General features: G+C 42.5%; 1 protein-coding gene across 1 annotated transcript; it reads right to left on the bottom strand.

The window, feature by feature from the left end:
• Positions 1 to 9,783: 9,783 nt before the first annotated feature.
• On the bottom strand, positions 9,784 to 16,511 carry SAYSD1 (SAYSVFN motif domain containing 1). Its single transcript, XM_029243166.1, has 2 exons — positions 15,685 to 16,511; positions 9,784 to 10,394 (listed from the first exon to the last, which is right to left on the bottom strand). Exons 1-2 carry the CDS (start codon positions 15,889 to 15,891, stop codon positions 10,044 to 10,046), a joined length of 558 nt encoding a protein of 185 aa, XP_029098999.1. The 5' UTR covers positions 15,892 to 16,511; the 3' UTR covers positions 9,784 to 10,043.
• Positions 16,512 to 19,775: the final 3,264 nt, after the last annotated feature.

The raw sequence follows: 19,775 nt of genomic DNA, 5'->3' as shown, positions 1-19,775 counted from the left end.
CTAAGAAGTGCCTGAACCTTGTACCTGGATTCTTCTTTAGGGATCACTAGGGAAAAAAATTTTAGTCAGCAATAAATGCAGACCTGCCTAAGGGGGGGAGTACATTTGATGGCATTTTGGGGGGTCTTCTAGCCCTATAAGTAGTTAGAGGCTCATTTAAAAGTCCCTGTGATTAGTCAAGATGGGATAATGTAAATAAAAGCAAAAAAGTTTACTTGCAAGACTCAGAGACAACCTCATCTGTGTACACAGCTGTCATAGAGACTGAATGCATCTCTGGGGTCTCTGTTCCCTGATGACAAAGTAGCCTTCAATGGAAGCTGCTTGCTGGGCTAATGGTCAGGCCCTGAGTAGAAATTCTGAGATCAATCGGCCTTTCTAAATTCAGGAAATTGGGGCTTCCCTGGTGGCGCAGTGGTTGAGAATCTACCTGCTAATGCAGGGGATGCGGGTTCGAGCCCTGGTCTGGGAGGATCCCACATGCCGTGGAGCAACTAGGCCCGTGAGCCACAACTACTGAGCCTGTGCATCTGGAGCCTGTGCTCCGCCACGAGAGGCCGCAATAGTGATAGGCCCGCACACCGCGATGAAGAGTGGTCCCCGCTTGCCACAACTAGAGAAAGCCCTCGCACAGAAACGAAGACCCAACACAGCAAAAATAAATTAATTAATTAAATCCAGGAAATCAAGACTCTGCACCTAAAGCTTAATGGGCTGATGAGAACCGCAAATACATACCATCCTTTCCTTTCCTCCCTGTCAGGCATTTAACTGGTTCACACCCCACTTTTCCTAGAAGTTAATGCTGTCCTTACATGCAACCTCTGGTAAGAGGTGAGCAAGGAGAGTTGACAAATCACTCACAGAAAATCCCATGAAAGGTGGGCTTAAGGCAATCCAGGCTCCACCTTGTTATAAATGGCTACATTTTCAAAGAATGCTAGAGAGGTCTGCTCCTAAATTGAGTCTCTTCTGTCCTTAAGAGAAGTCTCTACTTTGCTGGGATTAATAATTGGACCAAATGTTCCTAATTCAGAGTTACGGGCACTTCGTTTTAGGTAAAAGTTTGAATTGTACATTTTTTAAAATACAAATTAATTCTTTCCTAGTACGGTATTTATTGCCCTAGGCTTTGCAGTGAACCTTGATCAGGGAAGGATATTTCTTCTTGGTATCTGGCTTTTATGAAATGGAAAAGTCCAAGTAAAATATCAAGGAGATGGAGAAAGCCTTAAGAAAATAAATCAGGAGACAAAATCATGTATCGCAAATACAATAGAAACTTGCACGTTTAATAGAGATTCATCTGTTTCCCATACTTTCTACAGGTCCAGTTCACACAGGAGTCACAGAAGAAAAGACTTCTTTATGAGCTACAGGAAACTTCAGCTCAAGGGATGACTCTGAAAGACAGTCAAACTCCCAATCAGAAAGGGGCTAGAGAGGAGCAATGCATGTAAATTTTCAACATGGGCTGAAACACATGGGGTTAGTTGTCTACAAAGTGTGATTCATGAGAACATCTGCTCTGCAGGCCTTCTACTGATACAACTAAAACATCTCACTTAATTACTGGCATTGCTTGTTTTATTGTGTCCACCACCCCATTCCCAGTTAGACTATATGCTCCAAGAACTGGGAAAATGTCTGCTTTTTTAAATTATTATATCTCAAGCACCTAGAAGAGTGTTGGCATTCAATGAATAAAAGTTAAATTTAAATTAAGATTTTACTATAAGTAAATCAGGCAAGAATAAAAAAAGAAAATAGACCACCATTATTTAGTAACATCTCCTAGACAATAAAGTTACTTTCACAGCATAAGAATTAATAACTGAATTCTAGAGCTGAAAACCTACTGAGGAGACATTAATTTCTTAAAATCTGAAATTTGGAAAAAAAACTATTGCTTTAAAGCTTGAGTCCTCTTACTAATCAGTATGACTAGTGAAAAAAAAAAAAAAGTATTCAATGGTTTGCTTTGCCCAATTTTAATGAGCCCAAACTCTAACTTCACACTGGAAGAGGCAGGAACACGAAGCGTGGCTGATTACCACTATTTACATAACTTCCCACCAGAGGCCCACGGTCAAAGGCACTGCTCACTCTAAAGTCTTTAGAATATAAGAAACAACTCAAGCAGCCAATAAATCAGGAGTTCCACTTCCAGAGCTCCCCTTTGTACATACTCAAGAATTTCTTCTTGCTGAATTCATCATTAGTAGCCACTTACCATATCTACCAATGGTGACTTTGTGAAATCACTCCCCACACTTGGCACTTAGAACCCTGCCTTCTCTAATCTTCCTTCACTGCGTGGCGGCAGAATAACTGAGGAGCATGGAAAATAGGGATGGGCGATGGGGGCCTGTTTCTGAAAAGCAGATGTTTCAATAGCACTGATGACCAAAAAAGCAAGACTTCCGGCAGAAAGAAAAAAAAACCCCAAACCCAAAAATCCCAGACACTTCCAACTTAAACTTTTCAGGAAAAATAAATATGATATGAAAAGACTTAAAGAGGGACAAGATGGCAGAGTAGAAGGACTTTGAGCTTACCTCCTCTCACAAGCATACCAAAATCACAACTAACTGCTGAACAACTATCGATAAAATAGACTGGATTCTACCAAAAAAAGATGCTCTACATCCAAAGACATAAAGAAGAAACCACGAGATGGTAGGAGGGGTGCCCTCACAATGTAATCAAATCCCATACCACCCGGGAAGGCGACACAGAGACTGGAGAATAATTATATCACAGAAGTTCTCCAGTGGGAGTGAGAGCTCTGAGCACCATGCCAGGCTCCACAGCCTAAAGGTCAAGCATTGGGAGGAGGAGCCCCCAGAGCATTTGGCTTTGAAGGCCAGCGGGGCTTGATTGCAGGAGCGCCACAGGACTGGGAGAAACAGAGACTCCATTCTTGGAGGGTGCATAAAAGGTCTTGTCATACCGGGACCCAAGGCAAAGGCAGTGACTTCATAGGAGCCTGGGCCAGACCTACCTGCTCGTCTTGGAGGTCTCCTGAAGAAGTGGGGTAGGAGGGTGTGGCTGTGGCTCACTGTGAGAACAAGGACACTGGTGGTGGAGGTACCAGGGACTATTCATCAGTGTGAGCTCTCCTGGAAGCCACCATTTTTGCACCAAGACCTGACCCCACCCAACAGCCTGTAGGCTCCAGTGCTGAGACACCTCAGGCCAAACAACCAACAGGGCAGGAACACAGCTCCACCCATCAGCAGACAGGCTGCCTAAAGACTTCCTGAACCCACAGCAACCTCTAGACACACCCCTTGACACAGCCCTGCCCACCAGAGGGCCAAGACCCAGCTCTACCCACCATTGGGCAGGCACCGGCCCCTTCCACCAGGAAGCCTACACAAGCCTCTAGAGCAGCCTCACCCACTAGGGGGCAGACACCAGAAGAAAGAATACTACAGTCTGGCAGCCTATTGAACTGAGTCCACAAACACAGAAATTCAGACGAAACAAGATGGCAGAGGAATATGCTCCAGATGAGGGAAGAAGACAAAACCCCAGAAGAACAACTAAGTGAAGTGGAGACAGGCAACCTTCCAGAGAAAGACTTCACAGTAATTCTCATAAAGATGATCCAAGACCCTGGAAAAGGAATGGATGCACGGTGTGAGAAGTTACAAGAAAATTTTAACAAAGAATTAGAAAATATAAAGAACAACCAAAGAGAGTTGAAGAATACAATAACTGAAATGAAAAATACACTAGAAGGAGTCAACAGCAGAATAAATGAGGCAGAAGAACAGATAAGTGAGCTGGAAGACAAAATGGGGGGAAATCACTGCCACAGAACAAAAGAAAGAGAAAAGAATGAAAAGAAATGAGGACAGTTTAAGAGACCTCTGGGACAATATTAAACATACCAACATTCACGTTATAGGGATCCCAGAAGAATAAGAGAGAGAGAAAGGGCCTGAGAAAATATTTGACGAGATAATAGCTGAAAACTTCCCTAACATGGGAAAGGAAACAGTCAACTAAGTCCAGGAGGTGCAGAGAGTCCCAGGCAGGATTAACTCAAGGAGGAACATGCTGAGACACATAGTAATCAAACTGACAAAAATTAAAGACAAAGAGAAAATAATAAGAGCAATAAGGGAAAGACAACAAATAACATACAAAGGAATCCCCATGAGGTTATCAGCTGATTTTTCAGCAGAATCTCTGCAGGTCAGAAAGAAGTGGCACGATATATTTAAAGTGATAAAAGGAAAAAATCTACAACCAAGAATACTCTACCCAGCAAGGCTCTCATTTGGATTGGTGGAGAAATCAAAAGCTTTACAGATAAGCAAAAGTTAAAAGAATTCAGCACCACCAAACCAGCTTTAAAACAAATGCTAAAGGAACTTCTCTAGGTAGAAAAGGCCGCAACTGGAAACAAGAAAATTACGAAACGGGAGAGCTCACTGGTAAAGGCAAACATACAGTAAAGGCCGGAAATTATCCACACACAAACATGATATCAAAGCCAGCAATCATGAGAGGAACAGAGTACAAATGCAGGGTATTTGAAATGCATTTGAAATTAAGAGATCAGCAACTTAAAACATCATGTATTTATACAGACTTCTATATCAAAACCTCATGGTAACTGCAAACCAATAATCTGTAATATACACACAAAAAAGAAAAAGGAATCCAAACACAACACTGAAAATAATTATCAAATCACAAGAGAAGAGAGCAAAAGAGGAAAGGGAGAAAAAAGACCTACAAAAACAAATCCAAAACAATTAACAAAATGGCAATAAGAACATACATATCGGGCTTCCCTGGTGGCGCAGTGGTTGGGAGTCCGCCTGCCAATGCAGGGGGCGCGGGTTTGTGCCCTGGTCTGGGAGGATCCCACGTGCCGCGGAGCGGCTGAGCACATGGGCCGTGGCCGCTAGGCCTGCATGTCTGGAGCCTGTGCTCCGAAGCGGGAGAGGCCGCAGCAGTGAAAGGCCCGCGTACAGCAAACAAAACAAAACAAAACAAACATACATATCGATAATTACCTTAAATGTAAACAGATTAAATGCTCCTACCAAAAGATATAGACTGGCTGAATGGATACAAAAACAAGACCCTTATACATGCTGTTTACAAGAGCTCCCCTTCAGATCTAGAAACACATACAGACTGAAAGTGAGGGGATGGAAAAAGGTATTCCACGCAAATGGAAACCAAAAGAGTAGCAATACTCATATCAGACAAAAAAGCCTTCAAAATAAAGACCGTTACAAGAGACAAAGAAGGACTCTCCATAATGATAAAGGGATCAACCCAAGAAGATATAACAATTGTAAATATACATGCACCCAACATAGGAGCACCTCAACATATAAAGCATATATTATATAAGGCACCTCAATATATAAGGTGTAAATTATATATGGCAATATATAAGGCAAATGTTAACATATATAAGAAATTCTGGGAGACTTTATTTAACACCCCACTTACATCAATGGACATATCATCGAGATATAAAATCAATAAGGAAACCCAGGCCTTAAATGACACATTAGAGCAGATGGACTTAACTGATATGTATAGAGTGTTCCATCCAAAAGCAGCAGAATACACATTCTTTTCAAGTGCACATGGAACATTCTCCAGGATAAATCACATGCTGGGCCACAAAGCAAGCCTCGGTAAGTTTAAGAAAACTGAAATCAAATCAAGCATCTTTTCTGACCACAATGCTATGAGATTAGAAGTCAACTACAAGAAAAAACCTGCAATAAACACGAACATGTGGAGGCTAAAAAATATGCTACTAAATAACCAATGGGTCACTGAAGAAATTAAAGAAGAAATCAAAAAATACCTAGAGACAAAAGAAAACGAAAACACAACAATCCAAAACCTATGGGACACGGCAAAAGCAGTTCTAAGAGGGAAGTTTATAGCAATACAAGCTTACCTCAGGAAACAAGAAAAGTCAAATAAACAACCTAACCTTACATCTAAAGCAACGATATAAAGAAGAACAAACAAAACCCAAAGTTAGTAGAAGGGAATAAATCATAAAGATCAGAGCAGAAATAAATGAAGTAGAGACTAAAAAAATAGAAAAAAATCAATAAAACTAAAAGCTGGTTCTTTGAAAAGATAAACAAAATTGATAAACCTTTAGCAAGACTCATCAAGAAAAAACGGGAGAGGACTCAAATTAATAAAATTAGAAATGAAAAAGGAGAAGTTACAACCAACACTGTAGAAATACAAAGGACCATAAGAGACCACTATGGGCAACTATATGCCAATAAAATGGACAACCTAGAAGAAATGGACAAATTCTTAGAAGGGTACAATCTCTCAAGACTGAACCAGGAAGTAACAGAAAATATGAACAGACCAATTACAAGTACTGAAATTGAATCTGTGATTTAAAAACTCCCAATAAACAAAAGTCCAGGACCAGATGGCTTCACAGGAGAATTCTACCAAACATTTCGAGAAGAGTTAACACCTATCCTTTTGGAACTATTCCAAAAAATTGCAGAGAAAGGAACACTTCCAAACTCATTCTATGAGGTCACCATCACCCTGATACCAAAACCAGACAAAGATACCACAAAAAAAGAAAATTACAGGCTAATATCACTGTTGAACACAGATGCAAAAATCCTCAACAAAATAATAGCAAACTGAATCCAACAATACATTAGAAGGATCATACACCATGATCAAGTAGGATTTATCCCAGGGGTGCAAGGATTTTTCAATATACGCAAATCAATCAATGTGATACACCACATCAACAAGTTGAAGAATAAAAACCATATGATCATCTCAACAGATGCACAAAAAGCTCTCGGTAAAATTTAACATCCATTTATGATTAAAAAAAAAAAAAACAAAAGAAACTCTCCAGAAAGTGGGCATAGAGGGAAACTACCTCAACAGAATAAAGGTCATATATGACAAACCCACAGCTAACATCATATTCAAGGTGAAAAGCTGAAAGCATTTGCTCTAAGATCAGGAACAAGACAAGGATGCCCACTCTCACCACTTTTGTTCAACATAGTATTGGAAGTCCTAGACACAGCAATCAAAGAAGAAAAAGAAATAAAAGGAATCCAAAGTGGAAAAGAAGTAAAACTGTCACTGTTTGCAAATGACATGATACTACACACAGAAAATCCTAAAGACACTACCAGAAAACTACTAGAGCTCATCAATGAATTCAGTAAAGTTGTAGGATACAAAATTAATACACAGAAATCTGTTGCGTTTCTACCCCTAACAACAAAAGATCAGAAAGAGAAATTAAGGAAACAATCCCATTTACCACTGCATCAAAAAGAATAAAATACCTAGGAATAAACCTACCCAAGGAGACAAAAGACCTGTACTCCAAAAACTATGAGACCCTGAAGAAAGAAATCAAAGATGACACAAACAAATGGAAAGATATACCATGTTCTTGGATTGGAAGAATCAATACTGTCAAAATGACTATACTACCCATGGCAATCTACAGATTCAATGCAATCCCTATCAAATTACCAATGGCATTTTTCACAGAACTAGAACAACAAAAAAATAAAATTTGTATGGAAACACCAAAGAAATCAAAGCAATCTTGAGAAAGATAAAGAAAGCTGGAGGAATCAGACTCCCTGACTACACAGCTACAGTAATCAAAAGAGCATGGTACTGGCACAAAAACAGAAATATAGCTCAATGGAATAGGATAGAAAGCCCAGAAATAAATCCATACACCTATGGTCAATTAGTCTATGACAAAGGAAGCAAGAATGTACAACAGAGAAGACAGTCTCTTCAATAAGTGGTGCTGGGAAAAGTGGACAGCTACCTGTAAGAGAATGAAATTAAAACATTCTCTAACACCATACACAAAAATAAACTGAAAATGGATTAAACACCTAAACGTAAAACCAGATCCTATAAATCTCCTAAAGTAAAACATAGGCAGGACACTCTCTGACATAAATCGCAGCAATATCTTTTTAGGTCCATCTCCTACAATAATGGAAATAAAAACAAAAATAAACAGGACCTAATGAAACTTAAAAGCTTCTGCAAAGCAAAGGAAACTACAAACAAGATGAAAAGACAACCCTCAGAATGGGAGAAAATATTTGCAAACAAATCAATGGACAAAGGATTAATCTCCAAAATATATAAACAGCTCATGCAGCTCAATATCAAAAAAACAAACAACTCAATCCAAAAATGGGCAGAAGACCTAAATAGACATTTCTCCAAAGAAGACATACAGGTGGCCAAGAAGCACATGAAAAGCTGCTCGACATCACTAATTATTAGAGAAATGCAAGTCAAAACGACAATGAGGTATCACCTCACACCAGTTAGAATGGGCATCATCAGAAAATCTACAAACAACAAATCCTGGAGAGAGTTTGGAGAAAAGGTAACCCTCTTGCACTGTTGGTGGGAATGTAAATTGATACAGCCACTATGGAGAACAGTATGGAGTTTCCTTAAAAAACTAAAAATAGAATTACCATATGACCCAGCCATCCCACTACTGGGTATATACCCAGAGAAAACCATAATTCAAAAAGACACATGCACCCCAATGTTCACTGTTGCGCTACTTACAATAGCCAGGTCATGGAAGCAACCTAAATACCCATCCACAGATGAATGGATAAAGAAGATGTGGTACATATATACAATAGAATATTACTCAGCCATAAAAAGGAACGAAATTGGGTCATTTGTAGAGACATGGATGAATCTAGAGACTGTCATACAGAGTGAAGTAAGTCAGAAAGAGAAAAACAAATATCATGTATTAACGCATATATGTGGAACCTAGAAAAATGGTGCAGATCAACTGGTTTGCAGGGCAGAAACTGAGACACAGATGTAGAGAACAAACGTATAGACACCAAGGGGGGAAAGTGGCGGGGAGTGGTGGTGGTGCTGTGATGAATTGGGAGATTGGGATTGACATATATACACTAATATGTATAAAATGGATAACTAATAAGAACCTGCTGTATAAAAAAATAAAATAAAATTCAAAAAAACAAACAAAAAAACAACAACAAAAAGATACACACACTACACCCTTCTTCACTGCAGCACTATTTACAATAGCCAAGATGTGGAAGCAACCTAATTGCCCATCAACAGAGGAATGGATAGAGAAGATGTGATATATATACACACAGTGGAATACTACTCAGCCATAAAAAGGAATGAAATGCCATTTGCAGCAACATGGATGGACCTAGAGATTATCATACTAAGTGAAGTTAAGTCAGAAAGAGAAGGACAACTACCATATGCTATCACTTATATGTGGAATCTAAAAAATGATACAAATGAACTTATTTACAGAACAGAAACAGACTCACAGACGTAGAAAACAAATTTATGGTTACCAAAGGGGAAAGGTCGGGGGGAAGGGATAAATTAGGAATTTGGAATTAGCAGATACATACTACTATATATAAAATAGATAAACAACAAGGACCTACTGTGTAGTACAGGGAACTATACTCGATATTTTATAATAACCTAAATGGGAAACGAATCTGAAGAAGAATATATATCTGAAACATCTTGCTGAACACCTGAAACTAACACAACATTATAAATCAACTATACTTCAATGAAAAATAAATTAATTTTAAAAAGATTTAAAGAGAATATTTACTTTATACAGTCTTGATGTACCAAACGATTACTTCAAACAGCTGGGTATTTTAAAGTTATCTCCCCAATGCCCTCTTAGTGCTCTAAAAATCACCTCTCTCAAATAAAGAGACAAACAGGTCTCCTTTTTTAAGCATGTAATTTTTATAAATTGCATCAGACCCACAGTGAATGTCTTCCTGGGAGTTTCACCAAAACCAAAAAGAACTTCTGATATAAAACTGCAGCAGGAGATCGGGGAAAGAGTGTGGAATTGCGGGGTCACAGAACTGACCCGCAAGCTGTCCTTAGTCAAACCCACAAGTCGGTGCCCCAGGGGTGAAAGGACCTTGGGGGGCCAGCCGACAGCAGGGCTGGTCCTATCTCCCCTGCAGGGGTCGCAAGTGCAGCTCGCGCTCCAGCTGCTCGGCAGTCAGGGTACCCTGGATGGCCTCGCAGCCCGGGTTGAACACGGAGTACGCGCTCTTCTCCCCCTCTGTCTTCTCCTCGGGGCCTCGTGTTCCCACATACATCCAGTAGAAGAGGGACAGGACAAAATAGGCCAGGCCAAATTCCAGTTGCACAAACAGTCCCAGCAGGACCAACCAGAGGAGCACCTTCAAGAAGGTGATGTTGGTCAGGAGAGACTGGTCCTGCGGGGGCGGGGCCGGCGGACGCTCGGCTGGATTCCCCGGTGGCTGTGACGCGCGGCCCCTAGGCCGAGCCGCTCCCTAGGACACACACAAACAAACCAAAGTAAGAATAATGGGCAGTGGGGCCGGGAGGATCAAAACCGATCTGGAGAGACAGCTGTCCTTGCTCTGGAAAGGCTTCCGACTCATCTGTGTCTATTTTCTTGCCCTGCTCTCTAAAACAACCATCTCCAAACAGCTCCTATGCATTCTGCTCCAACAGAATCAAAACTGATCAGTGAGATGTGAGCCGATGAAATCCTTACAGCGTTCAGAGGGATTCCCATCCGAGGCAGACATTTCCTCAGATTAATCTGTTGCTAACAGGAGCTAATTTGTGCCTGGTACAGAGACTCCCCCGTAATTGATAAGGCAGTGACCACATGCTTCCCACACAGAATCAATATATGTTTGCTGCTTTGTCTAGAGGAGCTAAAATTTTGTTGAGTGACATGATTCTAAAATGAAGACTACACCAGAAACAGGAAACAAAAATCCCTTCCACACATTAAAAAGAAAGTCACTGTTATAGCCACAACCTTTCCATCCCCTGTGACCATCCTACACACCCCCAGGATCTCCTAACTGGACTCCCCACCTCCTAACTCTTCCCTCCCCAAACCATCCTACGTACAGCTGCTAAATGGATCTGCTAAAACACCCATCAACCCCCTGCTCACAAACCCTTGACAAATTTTTATTGCCTACGGGTTAAAATTTAAACTCCTTGGGCTGGAATCCAAGACCTTGCATTCACTCAACAGACAGAAATGCCAGTACACAGGCCCCTGCGCTGTGTGCTAATGGGAGACACAGGTACTTAAGGAGCTTTAGGGTGCTTGATCTCCAGTCCAGTATTTTGCAAACTTTTTTGGGTATGACCCACAATAAGGAATACATTTTGTACTGCAACCCCACACATATATATCAGGGGAAAAAAAGGTCACAAATCAACAAATAGCTTCCTTACATACGAAGCTTTGATTCTCTATTCTATTTTTTTTAATTTAGTTTTAACAGAGGACTAGATCCTCTAAATGGATTTCACCACCCACTAATGAGTCATGACTTGCAGTTTGTAAAACAGTGGTCTAAAAATTTTCTGAACAACATGATCCACAATCTATTGCTCTATAAATGAACCCTCTACACCAGTTCACCTGGTCTTAGGACCCAGAGACATTGCCCCTTTGTGGCCAGGAATAGCCTCTGCTTCCTCTCCATTCCTCAGCAACTTGCTTCCTCCAGGCAAGCATGACTGGTGAACTGTATATGCCCCGACCTCCTGGGCCATCAAGGACGGTGTCCCCTCTGCCACCTAGAGCTCTGAATGGCTGTTTCTCAGCACCAAACTATTCATCATTCAAGTGTCTCTCTTTTAATACAGGTCACATGTGTCCCTAGATTGTTGCACGAGGCCCCAAGCTACCATTTATTATCTTCTGGTGTCTCCAGAGCCAAACACAGTACCCCACACATAAGTTCTCAATACATAGCAGACTTTTAGCTCATTTATTCAATTATATCTCTTATCCTTCACGTGGCAATTGAAAAGGGACCACAAATATTATTTGGTCTCAATTAAAAATACAGGTCATCTGATTTATGTTGCTTCAGAAATTCTATATTGTTCAACCCTTGATTTTTAGTATCAATATTGTAATTATTACCTTTTCAATTAGATTGGAAAGGTTCTTAACACATAATCAACAACCCACACACACACACACAAACACACACATTTATTAAACAAATAAATGTCCCTTTCAGATGTAACCAGTGTGCACAATAGGGAAATCACTGAAGGTCTTAGCAGGGAACTAATACAATCTGATTAATATTTAAGACTACTCTGGCTGCCAGGCAGAAAATGGGCTGCAGGAGTAGAAGAAAGGAAATGGTTAGTAGCTCATGCAGGAGGCCCAGCAAGACAGGATCAGGCAGAGATCAGGGTGGTGACATGGAAGACGGAGAGAAATGATGGATACAGAATACATCTTAAATGTGTAGGACTTGAAACTCACAGTAGACTGAATTCATTTTATTATTGAAGGAGTATAACAAGAATAATGCTATGGCCACCATTTACTGTGTGCCTTCAAGATGCCTGATCCGTAATCCAGCAAGCAGGTATTATTATTCCCAATTTACTGATAAGAAAACTCTGAGGTGTGAGCAACTCCCCTAAAGTCACACGGCTGGTGACAGGCAGAGATGAGTTTGGTCTAGCATCCTAGGATGATCTCCCTCCAAAGCCCTTTTTACTTAATTAGGGCCTTTATGGGGGGTGGTAAGGGGAAGGGTTAGAGAGCTAGAAGGAGATGAGGTGGGGTAGGGGGTTAAATGAACTGGAAAAGGGAACAAACAAAGAGGGGGGATAAGGAAATTCCTCTGCCTCGTTTGGCATTTGTTTTAGAACCAGTGTGCCTTCTGCTGTAAAAGCTGTGTGTGGAAGCGTTTGTGGTCACCACAGTCACCACAGCACATATGGTGCAGTTTAGGGAAGGGAATTCCGTTCCTTGAATACCAAGCTGCTTCCCACCTCAGGGCCTTTGCACTCGTGGTTCCCTCTGAGAGGAAAGCCCCTTCCCCTCACACCACCTGGCTGGCTCCCTCTTCTACAAACCTCAGTAAAAATGTCACCACATGGACCCTTGGCCTGTCCCAGGCTTCTGCAAAAGTGGCTCCTTCTTATGAAAATGGTGAGGTCACCTCCTCAGTGAGTCCTCCCTGCCCACCCAATTTAAAGTGGCACTCTGCATCCCTCACCCCCGATTCACTATCACAGCACCCTGGGTCCCCCCCCCCACCTTTTTGCAGCATTCATCATTCTGTTCTTTCAACTCGAAGGCAAGTTCTGTGAGAGCAGGGCTTTGTCTTTATCACACTGTCTCCTGGGATACAGGAAAGCAGCTGGAACATAGTGGGCACATGACAGGATTATACTGAATCAATGAATGCTGATGGGGGAAAGGGAAAAGTTAAAAGATGACTACTGGATTTGAGGGGGTGATGCAAAGGCTGTGCTTGGCCAGGTGACACCAAAGAAGGAGAGCATTTGAGCAGTGGGCCAACCTGAGCCAAGGCTTGGAGGGGAGGAATTGCAGGATGACTGTGGGCTATGGACCATGGGGCTAGATGGTGCACTGGGGGCCTGGGAGGGAGATGGGGGTTGGGTGGGGGGCTTGGCAGGATTTTTTTTAAAGTTACAGGCATTTCTGCCCTAATGTGGTAGACGCTTGTCACAGAAAGAAATATTTTATTTTAGTGGACTGCTTTTCCCCAAGCTAAATTCGAGAGTGAGGGAAGGAGGTGGATGCTTCCTTGTCAATGGCCAGCAAAAAGAAGCAATTAGAAACAGAAGGTTAAAGAAATCTCTGACAAGCCACTGTGTGCCACCTAAATTATTAGGTAGAGATAGATTATAAATTAGGGGAGAAAAAAAGCAGTTTAATGAGAATTTCACACCAGAACAAACCCAGGAATGGTAGCTGAGTCAATGAAAATGAGCTTCAAAGTTCCTCATGAAAAACAGAGTAATTAATAAGAAGCACTGGAGATCCAGCATTTCCTCTCATCCCTTTGTCAGGCCATCAGCTTTTGGGTTTTTAATAATGAAAACTTTCTCCAAGTTCAGCTTCTCTGGATCCAACTCAATGATCTCATATTCCTTTGGAAATGAGACATACAGTCAAAAACTCATTGTGTGGACTAGATACTATTTTGCAACTGGGAGAGGAAAAGAGGTAGAGGAAATGGATTCTAAAATCCTAACCAGGGACTTCCCTGGTGGTGCAGTGGTTAAGAATCCGCCTGCCAATTCAGGGGACACGGGTTCAAGCCCTGGTCCGGGAAGATCCCACATACCACGGGGCAACTAAGTCCCTGCATCACAGCTGCTGAGCCTGTGCTCGAGAGCCCGCAAGCCACAACTACTGAGCCCATGTGCCTACAGCCCGTGCTCCACAGCAGGAGAAGCCACCGCAAGGAGAAGCCTCGAAGAGTAGCCCCTGCTCGCCCCAACAAGGGAAAGCCCATGCGCAGCAACGAAGACCCAACACAGCCAAAAATAAAATAAATAAAATAAATTTATTTTAAAATAAATAAAATCCTAAGCAATTGTGCTCAGTGAGTTCTAATCAACAATAAAGTCATCCCGAGACAAACTGCATGCAAGGAAATAGATTGTTTGAAACCTGCTGCACTCTCTTTCTGCAAGTCAGTTGGAACCCTGAGTGTCATGGAGAATAATATCTAATCCAAATTGAGTAACAGTAAGCTCTCCTTGATTACAAAAAAAAAAAAAAATCCTTAAAACCAGATGTGGTCCAATGATAGATGAACTGAAGTAATTTTAAGAGGAGTAAGGTACATTTTAATTTCCAAAAGGAATTCTTGGCTGTTACTGCACTTGGGAGGGACAGAGGCCATGTCACAGACTGCCTCACAGCACAGATATCCCCTTGATGTTTTGTCCTGTATTCCCACATAGATGCTCCGATCTCACACTCAAGTCATCACCCTGCCACCTTACTTATGAGTGAAAACGAAGATACTGAGACGTGAATAGGAAATTACCAAAGACTCACAGGGTGAAAAGGATATCATACTAATCTATATATTGTCTTCGCCTTGAACATTCATTGTTAAACTTGAATAGGGCTTGCTAGTTCAATAGTGAGACAAAGGTACGTGCCACCACGGGCAGTCACAGTTACCACACTTTTGCGAATTTTGTATCCAAATGCCATTTCTAAAGCGCAGGCTATCTGGTGACTGGCTGCATGTGACCCAGATGCGAACTCAAATGAAACTTTAATTACTGCCACTTTTTATCAGAATCCAATTAGACCTTTTACTCTCCATTAGCAGAGGGCTGTGACTCAACACCGTTGTGGAGAGGTTTCCCAAAGCCACCGGGAGCACAACGATAACTCAACTCGCTGTGAATAACACAAGGGCAGAGGTCCTTTCTTCCGGGATCCTAGACCCTCCCTTCAAACCTGGAGTCGAAGCTGCGTGGGTCGCGGGCTGGAAGGAAAACGTGGAAGCCACTCATCAGGGCCCAGGCGAGAGGCTGGAGACGCGAGGGCCCGCCCCCGAGCTGGCGGGAGGCGCCAGCAGCCCCGCCCCGCCACCGAAGGCCCGGCTGGGAAGCTAGGGAGGGAGCGTGGCTGGCTGGCCAGGCTGCTCCTTGACGTGGCAAGGTGGGGGACTGGGGGTGTTGCCACCACGTGGTGGCGGGGCGGGGCCTCGGCGGAGCTGCCCGAGAGGCCAAGTCGGCGGCTCAGAAGCCAGGTACCCGGGGGTGAGGTCTCGTTTCTCTCACCTGAGCGAGGTTGGGCTGGGCCTGGGCACTCGCGGGCCTCAGTTTCCACACCAGGAACCGTTTTAGCCAGCCTGGGGCTGCCTTTGGAGTCGCAGCTGCTTCCGCCTTCTCTCCCGAGGTTTGTGCACGCTGCCTCGAAGTGCTGGGTTCGGCCGCCAGCCCGGCGCGCTTCCGGGCCTCCCGGAACTCAGCTAACCGCGTCTCCATAGCGCGCACCCCGTTTCCCGCGCTCCCGAGAACGCGCGCGCGCGCCCGCTCGCAGGGGCACCTGTCCCGGCTTTGCCCGGCTCAAGGCTGCAGTGCGCCTGCGTAGCGGCGGCTGTATGCTGCGCGTGCGCGTTGTGGGCCTGGGGCTCAGGCCGGGCGTTCGCCGCGTTTGTGACGTTCAGTGAGCTGAGGGTAGACTAGTTGTTCCCTCCAAACGCGTGGACGCGGTGTTCACGTCCTCGCCCCGGCCTCAGCTCTGCCGTGCTCCATCTCACTTCAGGGATCTGCTCCCTAACAGGTGGAGTATCCTCTAGCTGTTGAGCAGACTGAGATTGAGAAAGTGGACCTGGGGCATTGAAGAAGGCCCGTGGTCTGTGGGATGTTCTGGTGTCAGAAGGAAGGCAGGATACAGCCTACCCTTTTCCTTTTAGCCGGTTTGCCAATCTTAGCACTTTGGAAGGTTGCTTTCTCACTGATCATTTGGCAGGCAGTCTGTGCAGACCTCTCACTGGTCTGCCGCGCTGGAAACTACCTGTTGATGTGTCTAGATGGGCCAGAAACTTAAAACAAATCTTTTATTGGGGTGCAACTTAAAATACACAAATGTGAAGTGTTTGGCTCAGTAGATCTGTATTAGGTGTATACCTATATAACTATTACCCAGATAAAGAACGTTTCTAGTACCCAGAGGACTCCCTTGTGTCCTCTCCCAATCACTACTCACCCAAAAACGGTCACAGTTCGGGTCAGGAACTGTTAGATTTTTAAAGCTCTAAGCATCTAGCCAAGTGCCACTCACTTAATTGAGGCTCAAATATTCCTTCGATCTTGCTGAGTGTGAGTCAAGAAATCAGATGACCTAGAATGGAGTCTTTCATTCACTTAGCAAATATTTATTGAGAGCCCTCTGCGTGTCAAGTATCATACCAGGGATGCTCGGGTGAAGGAAGCAAACCCTTGTTTTCGTAGTGCTTAGCATTCTAAATGGGAAGACTAATGCATAATTACATATTTATATTTAATGTAATGTCAGGTACTGATCAGTGCTGTGAAGAAAAGTAAGGAATAAGGATGTTGGGGTTGTTTTGAGTCAATGACCAGGGAAGGCTTCTCTGAGTTGTCATTTGAGCAGAGACCTAAATGAAATGAGTGGTGGAGGCATGTAGATATCTGGAGAAGAGTGTTTCAGTCAGAGGAAACAGCAAGTGCAAAGGTTCCGAGACCTCAAGTACTATGCTTGACCTGCTCACAGAACATTAAGGGTCAGTTCGGCCTTATAGGCCATGGTGGAGACTTTATACTACATTCTGAGTGTGATGGTAAGCGACTGGAGGATTTGAGTAGATGACATGATCTGATGTATTTTTAAAGGGTCACACTGGCTGCTGGAGGTGGGACCCTGGAAGAGGGCAAGTATAGAAGGAGGGAAACAAGTTCGGAGCAAGTACAGTGGTATAAGAGAGTCTGGGAAGTTGGAGCTAGAGTGGGAAGTGATGCAGGTGGTGAAAATTGGTCAGATTCTGAATATATTTTTGAATATCTGAGCCAACATAATGTGCGGCTGGATTGGATGTGGAGTGTGAGAAAAAGGAATCAAGGATGATGGATTTCCACCAGCCCCCCTCCCCACCAGTCCACACACCTGAGCAACCAAGTGAAGGATGCCGAGGCCCTCTACTGAGATGGAGGAAGACTAGGAAGAGAGGATTATTCGATAAACTTGGTGAGTTTTGTTTTGGACATGCCAAGAGTTTGAGATGCCTGTTGGACAAACAGCATACGCAATTGCATAGTGAAAACTGGAGTTCAGGGAAAAGTGAGAACTGGAGCTACATATTGGGAGTTATCAGCATGTGTGTGATATTTAAAAGCCATGAGATCAACTAAGGAGTGAGTGTGGATAAAAAGAGGATATATGAGGACTGGGCCCTGAATAATTAGAGATGGTCTGTGAGACAGAAAAGAAATGGGGGTGTTATACCACAATGACCTGTCATTGAGAAGCCACAAAAAATTTCTTGCCCATCATGGCGTCCAGAGTAGATCTGCTTCTCTGGAGGGACTGGTGACTCTTTTATCGATTGTCTTTCCCACTTGATAATCACACTGAGACCTTAGAGCTGTATTTATCATCTACTTCTAGTAGGCATTTAGACTTAAGGCATACGATTTGTGGGCTATTGCAATCAGGGTCTCTGGCAGGAAATATGGCACCTTCAAAAAGGTTAAGTAAGGAGAGCTTCGTGTTACAAAGATGTGGCGAAATTAAGGGAGCCAGCAAGGAAGTTCACAGGAAGTGTTACCAGCCTCTGGGCCTCAAGCAGAAGAGGAGAGAGTGGTCATCAGAACTGAGTGAGACCTGTAGCTATAGGAGAAGCCCGAGACAAAGGAGCCCTTAAACAGGTAGAGAAAGGTGGGAAGAGGATAAGAGGAGCAAACAGAGAATATCCAGCCAAGTGCTAATGGCATTTCTAGCTCCATCTTGTTTCAGTAACCTTATTATCCCTTTGCTTTGTTTAATGATGATAAATTTATTTTGTCTCAGTGCTTTGTAAACCTCTTTAAATTCTTTTTGGAAGAGGCTGAAAGAATGGGAAAAAGTAAAGATGAAAGAGATGAACATGAAGAACACCTCATGCCAAACTAACTCCTTTTCCTTTTTGGATAAGACTATGAGACTAGTAAGTAAGAAGGGTCCCAAAGTGTACTTAATGTGTGAATTTAAGTTTTATTATGAAATACTTTGTGTATACCAAATTTCATATATATAAACTGGACACATAATAAACATATATATAATGTGTATACATGTATATCATATTTGTAAATTATAAGTAATAACATACCCACATGCCCTCTTAGGATCCATGCCATGCAGAGTATACTTCCCCGTTCTTTGACTTTGAACTCAGCCATGCAAGTTGTTTTTGCCAAATGGGTGATGGCAGGTATTATACAAGAATGGGGGCTTGAAGTGTGTTTGTCCTGTTGAGTTCACCCTCTTAATACTCGGCCCTGCCATGAGATGAACTTGCAACAACTAGCCAGCTGGTCCGAGAATAATGAGAGTTTTGTGGATATGGTCACCCAGCTGACTCACTGACCAGTTGAGCCCAGCCCAAAATAGTTGCCCCTGGCTTACCCAAGATGTATGAAAAATAAATGTTTATTTTATATCACAGAAATGTTGTGGGTTTTATTACACAGAAAAAGCTACTTAAAAAAAAAAAAAGAAAAGAGCGTTCCTCTGTGTGCCTGTGGTCCATTCCTGACTCCTACCCACCTCTTTAATCTATTAATGTAGTAAGTTACATTAATAGACTTTGTGTTAAATCATCCTACATTCCCGGAATAAATAAAACTGAGCCACTTTATGCAATATAAAATTCAAAGCTAGATCCAGTTTGGTAATCTTTAAGGAATTTTGTATCTATGTGCATTAATGAGATTTTCCTATAATTTTTTTTCATGCACTGTTCTTGAAAGGTTTTGGCTTTAGGATTATGCTAGCTTTCTGAAATAAGCTGAAGTCTCCATCTCCCTCCCATCCCCCATTTTCTAGAACAGTTGGAGTAAAATAGGAATTAACTGGTTCTTGAATATTTTATAAGACTTAGTAGTAAAACCATCTAGACCTGGTGTTTTCTTAGATCAGATAAATAAATGTAAGTGACCTCATAGCTGGTCAATGCAGCCTTACCCAAAAAGAGTTAAGAAGTGGATCAGCATCAGTCTGTCCTGTCCGATGTTTTTAGGAGTGGCATGGATGAAAATATAAAAGACAATTTATCATGTTTTCAGGTAACAAAAATTTTACAGAGAAATCTACAATTATATCTTTCGGGTAAAAAAAAAAAACTAAAACGAATTTGATTCAATTTGCC

Source organism: Monodon monoceros, unplaced genomic scaffold (assembly GCF_005190385.1).
Source record: "Monodon monoceros isolate NGI ecotype Baffin Bay Population unplaced genomic scaffold, NGI_Narwhal_1 Super_Scaffold_3, whole genome shotgun sequence".
In the NCBI taxonomy this organism is placed as follows: domain Eukaryota; kingdom Metazoa; phylum Chordata; class Mammalia; order Artiodactyla; family Monodontidae; genus Monodon; species Monodon monoceros.
The sequence above is the reverse complement of the archived record's forward strand: the minus strand, read 5'-3'. Positions and strand labels throughout refer to the sequence as shown.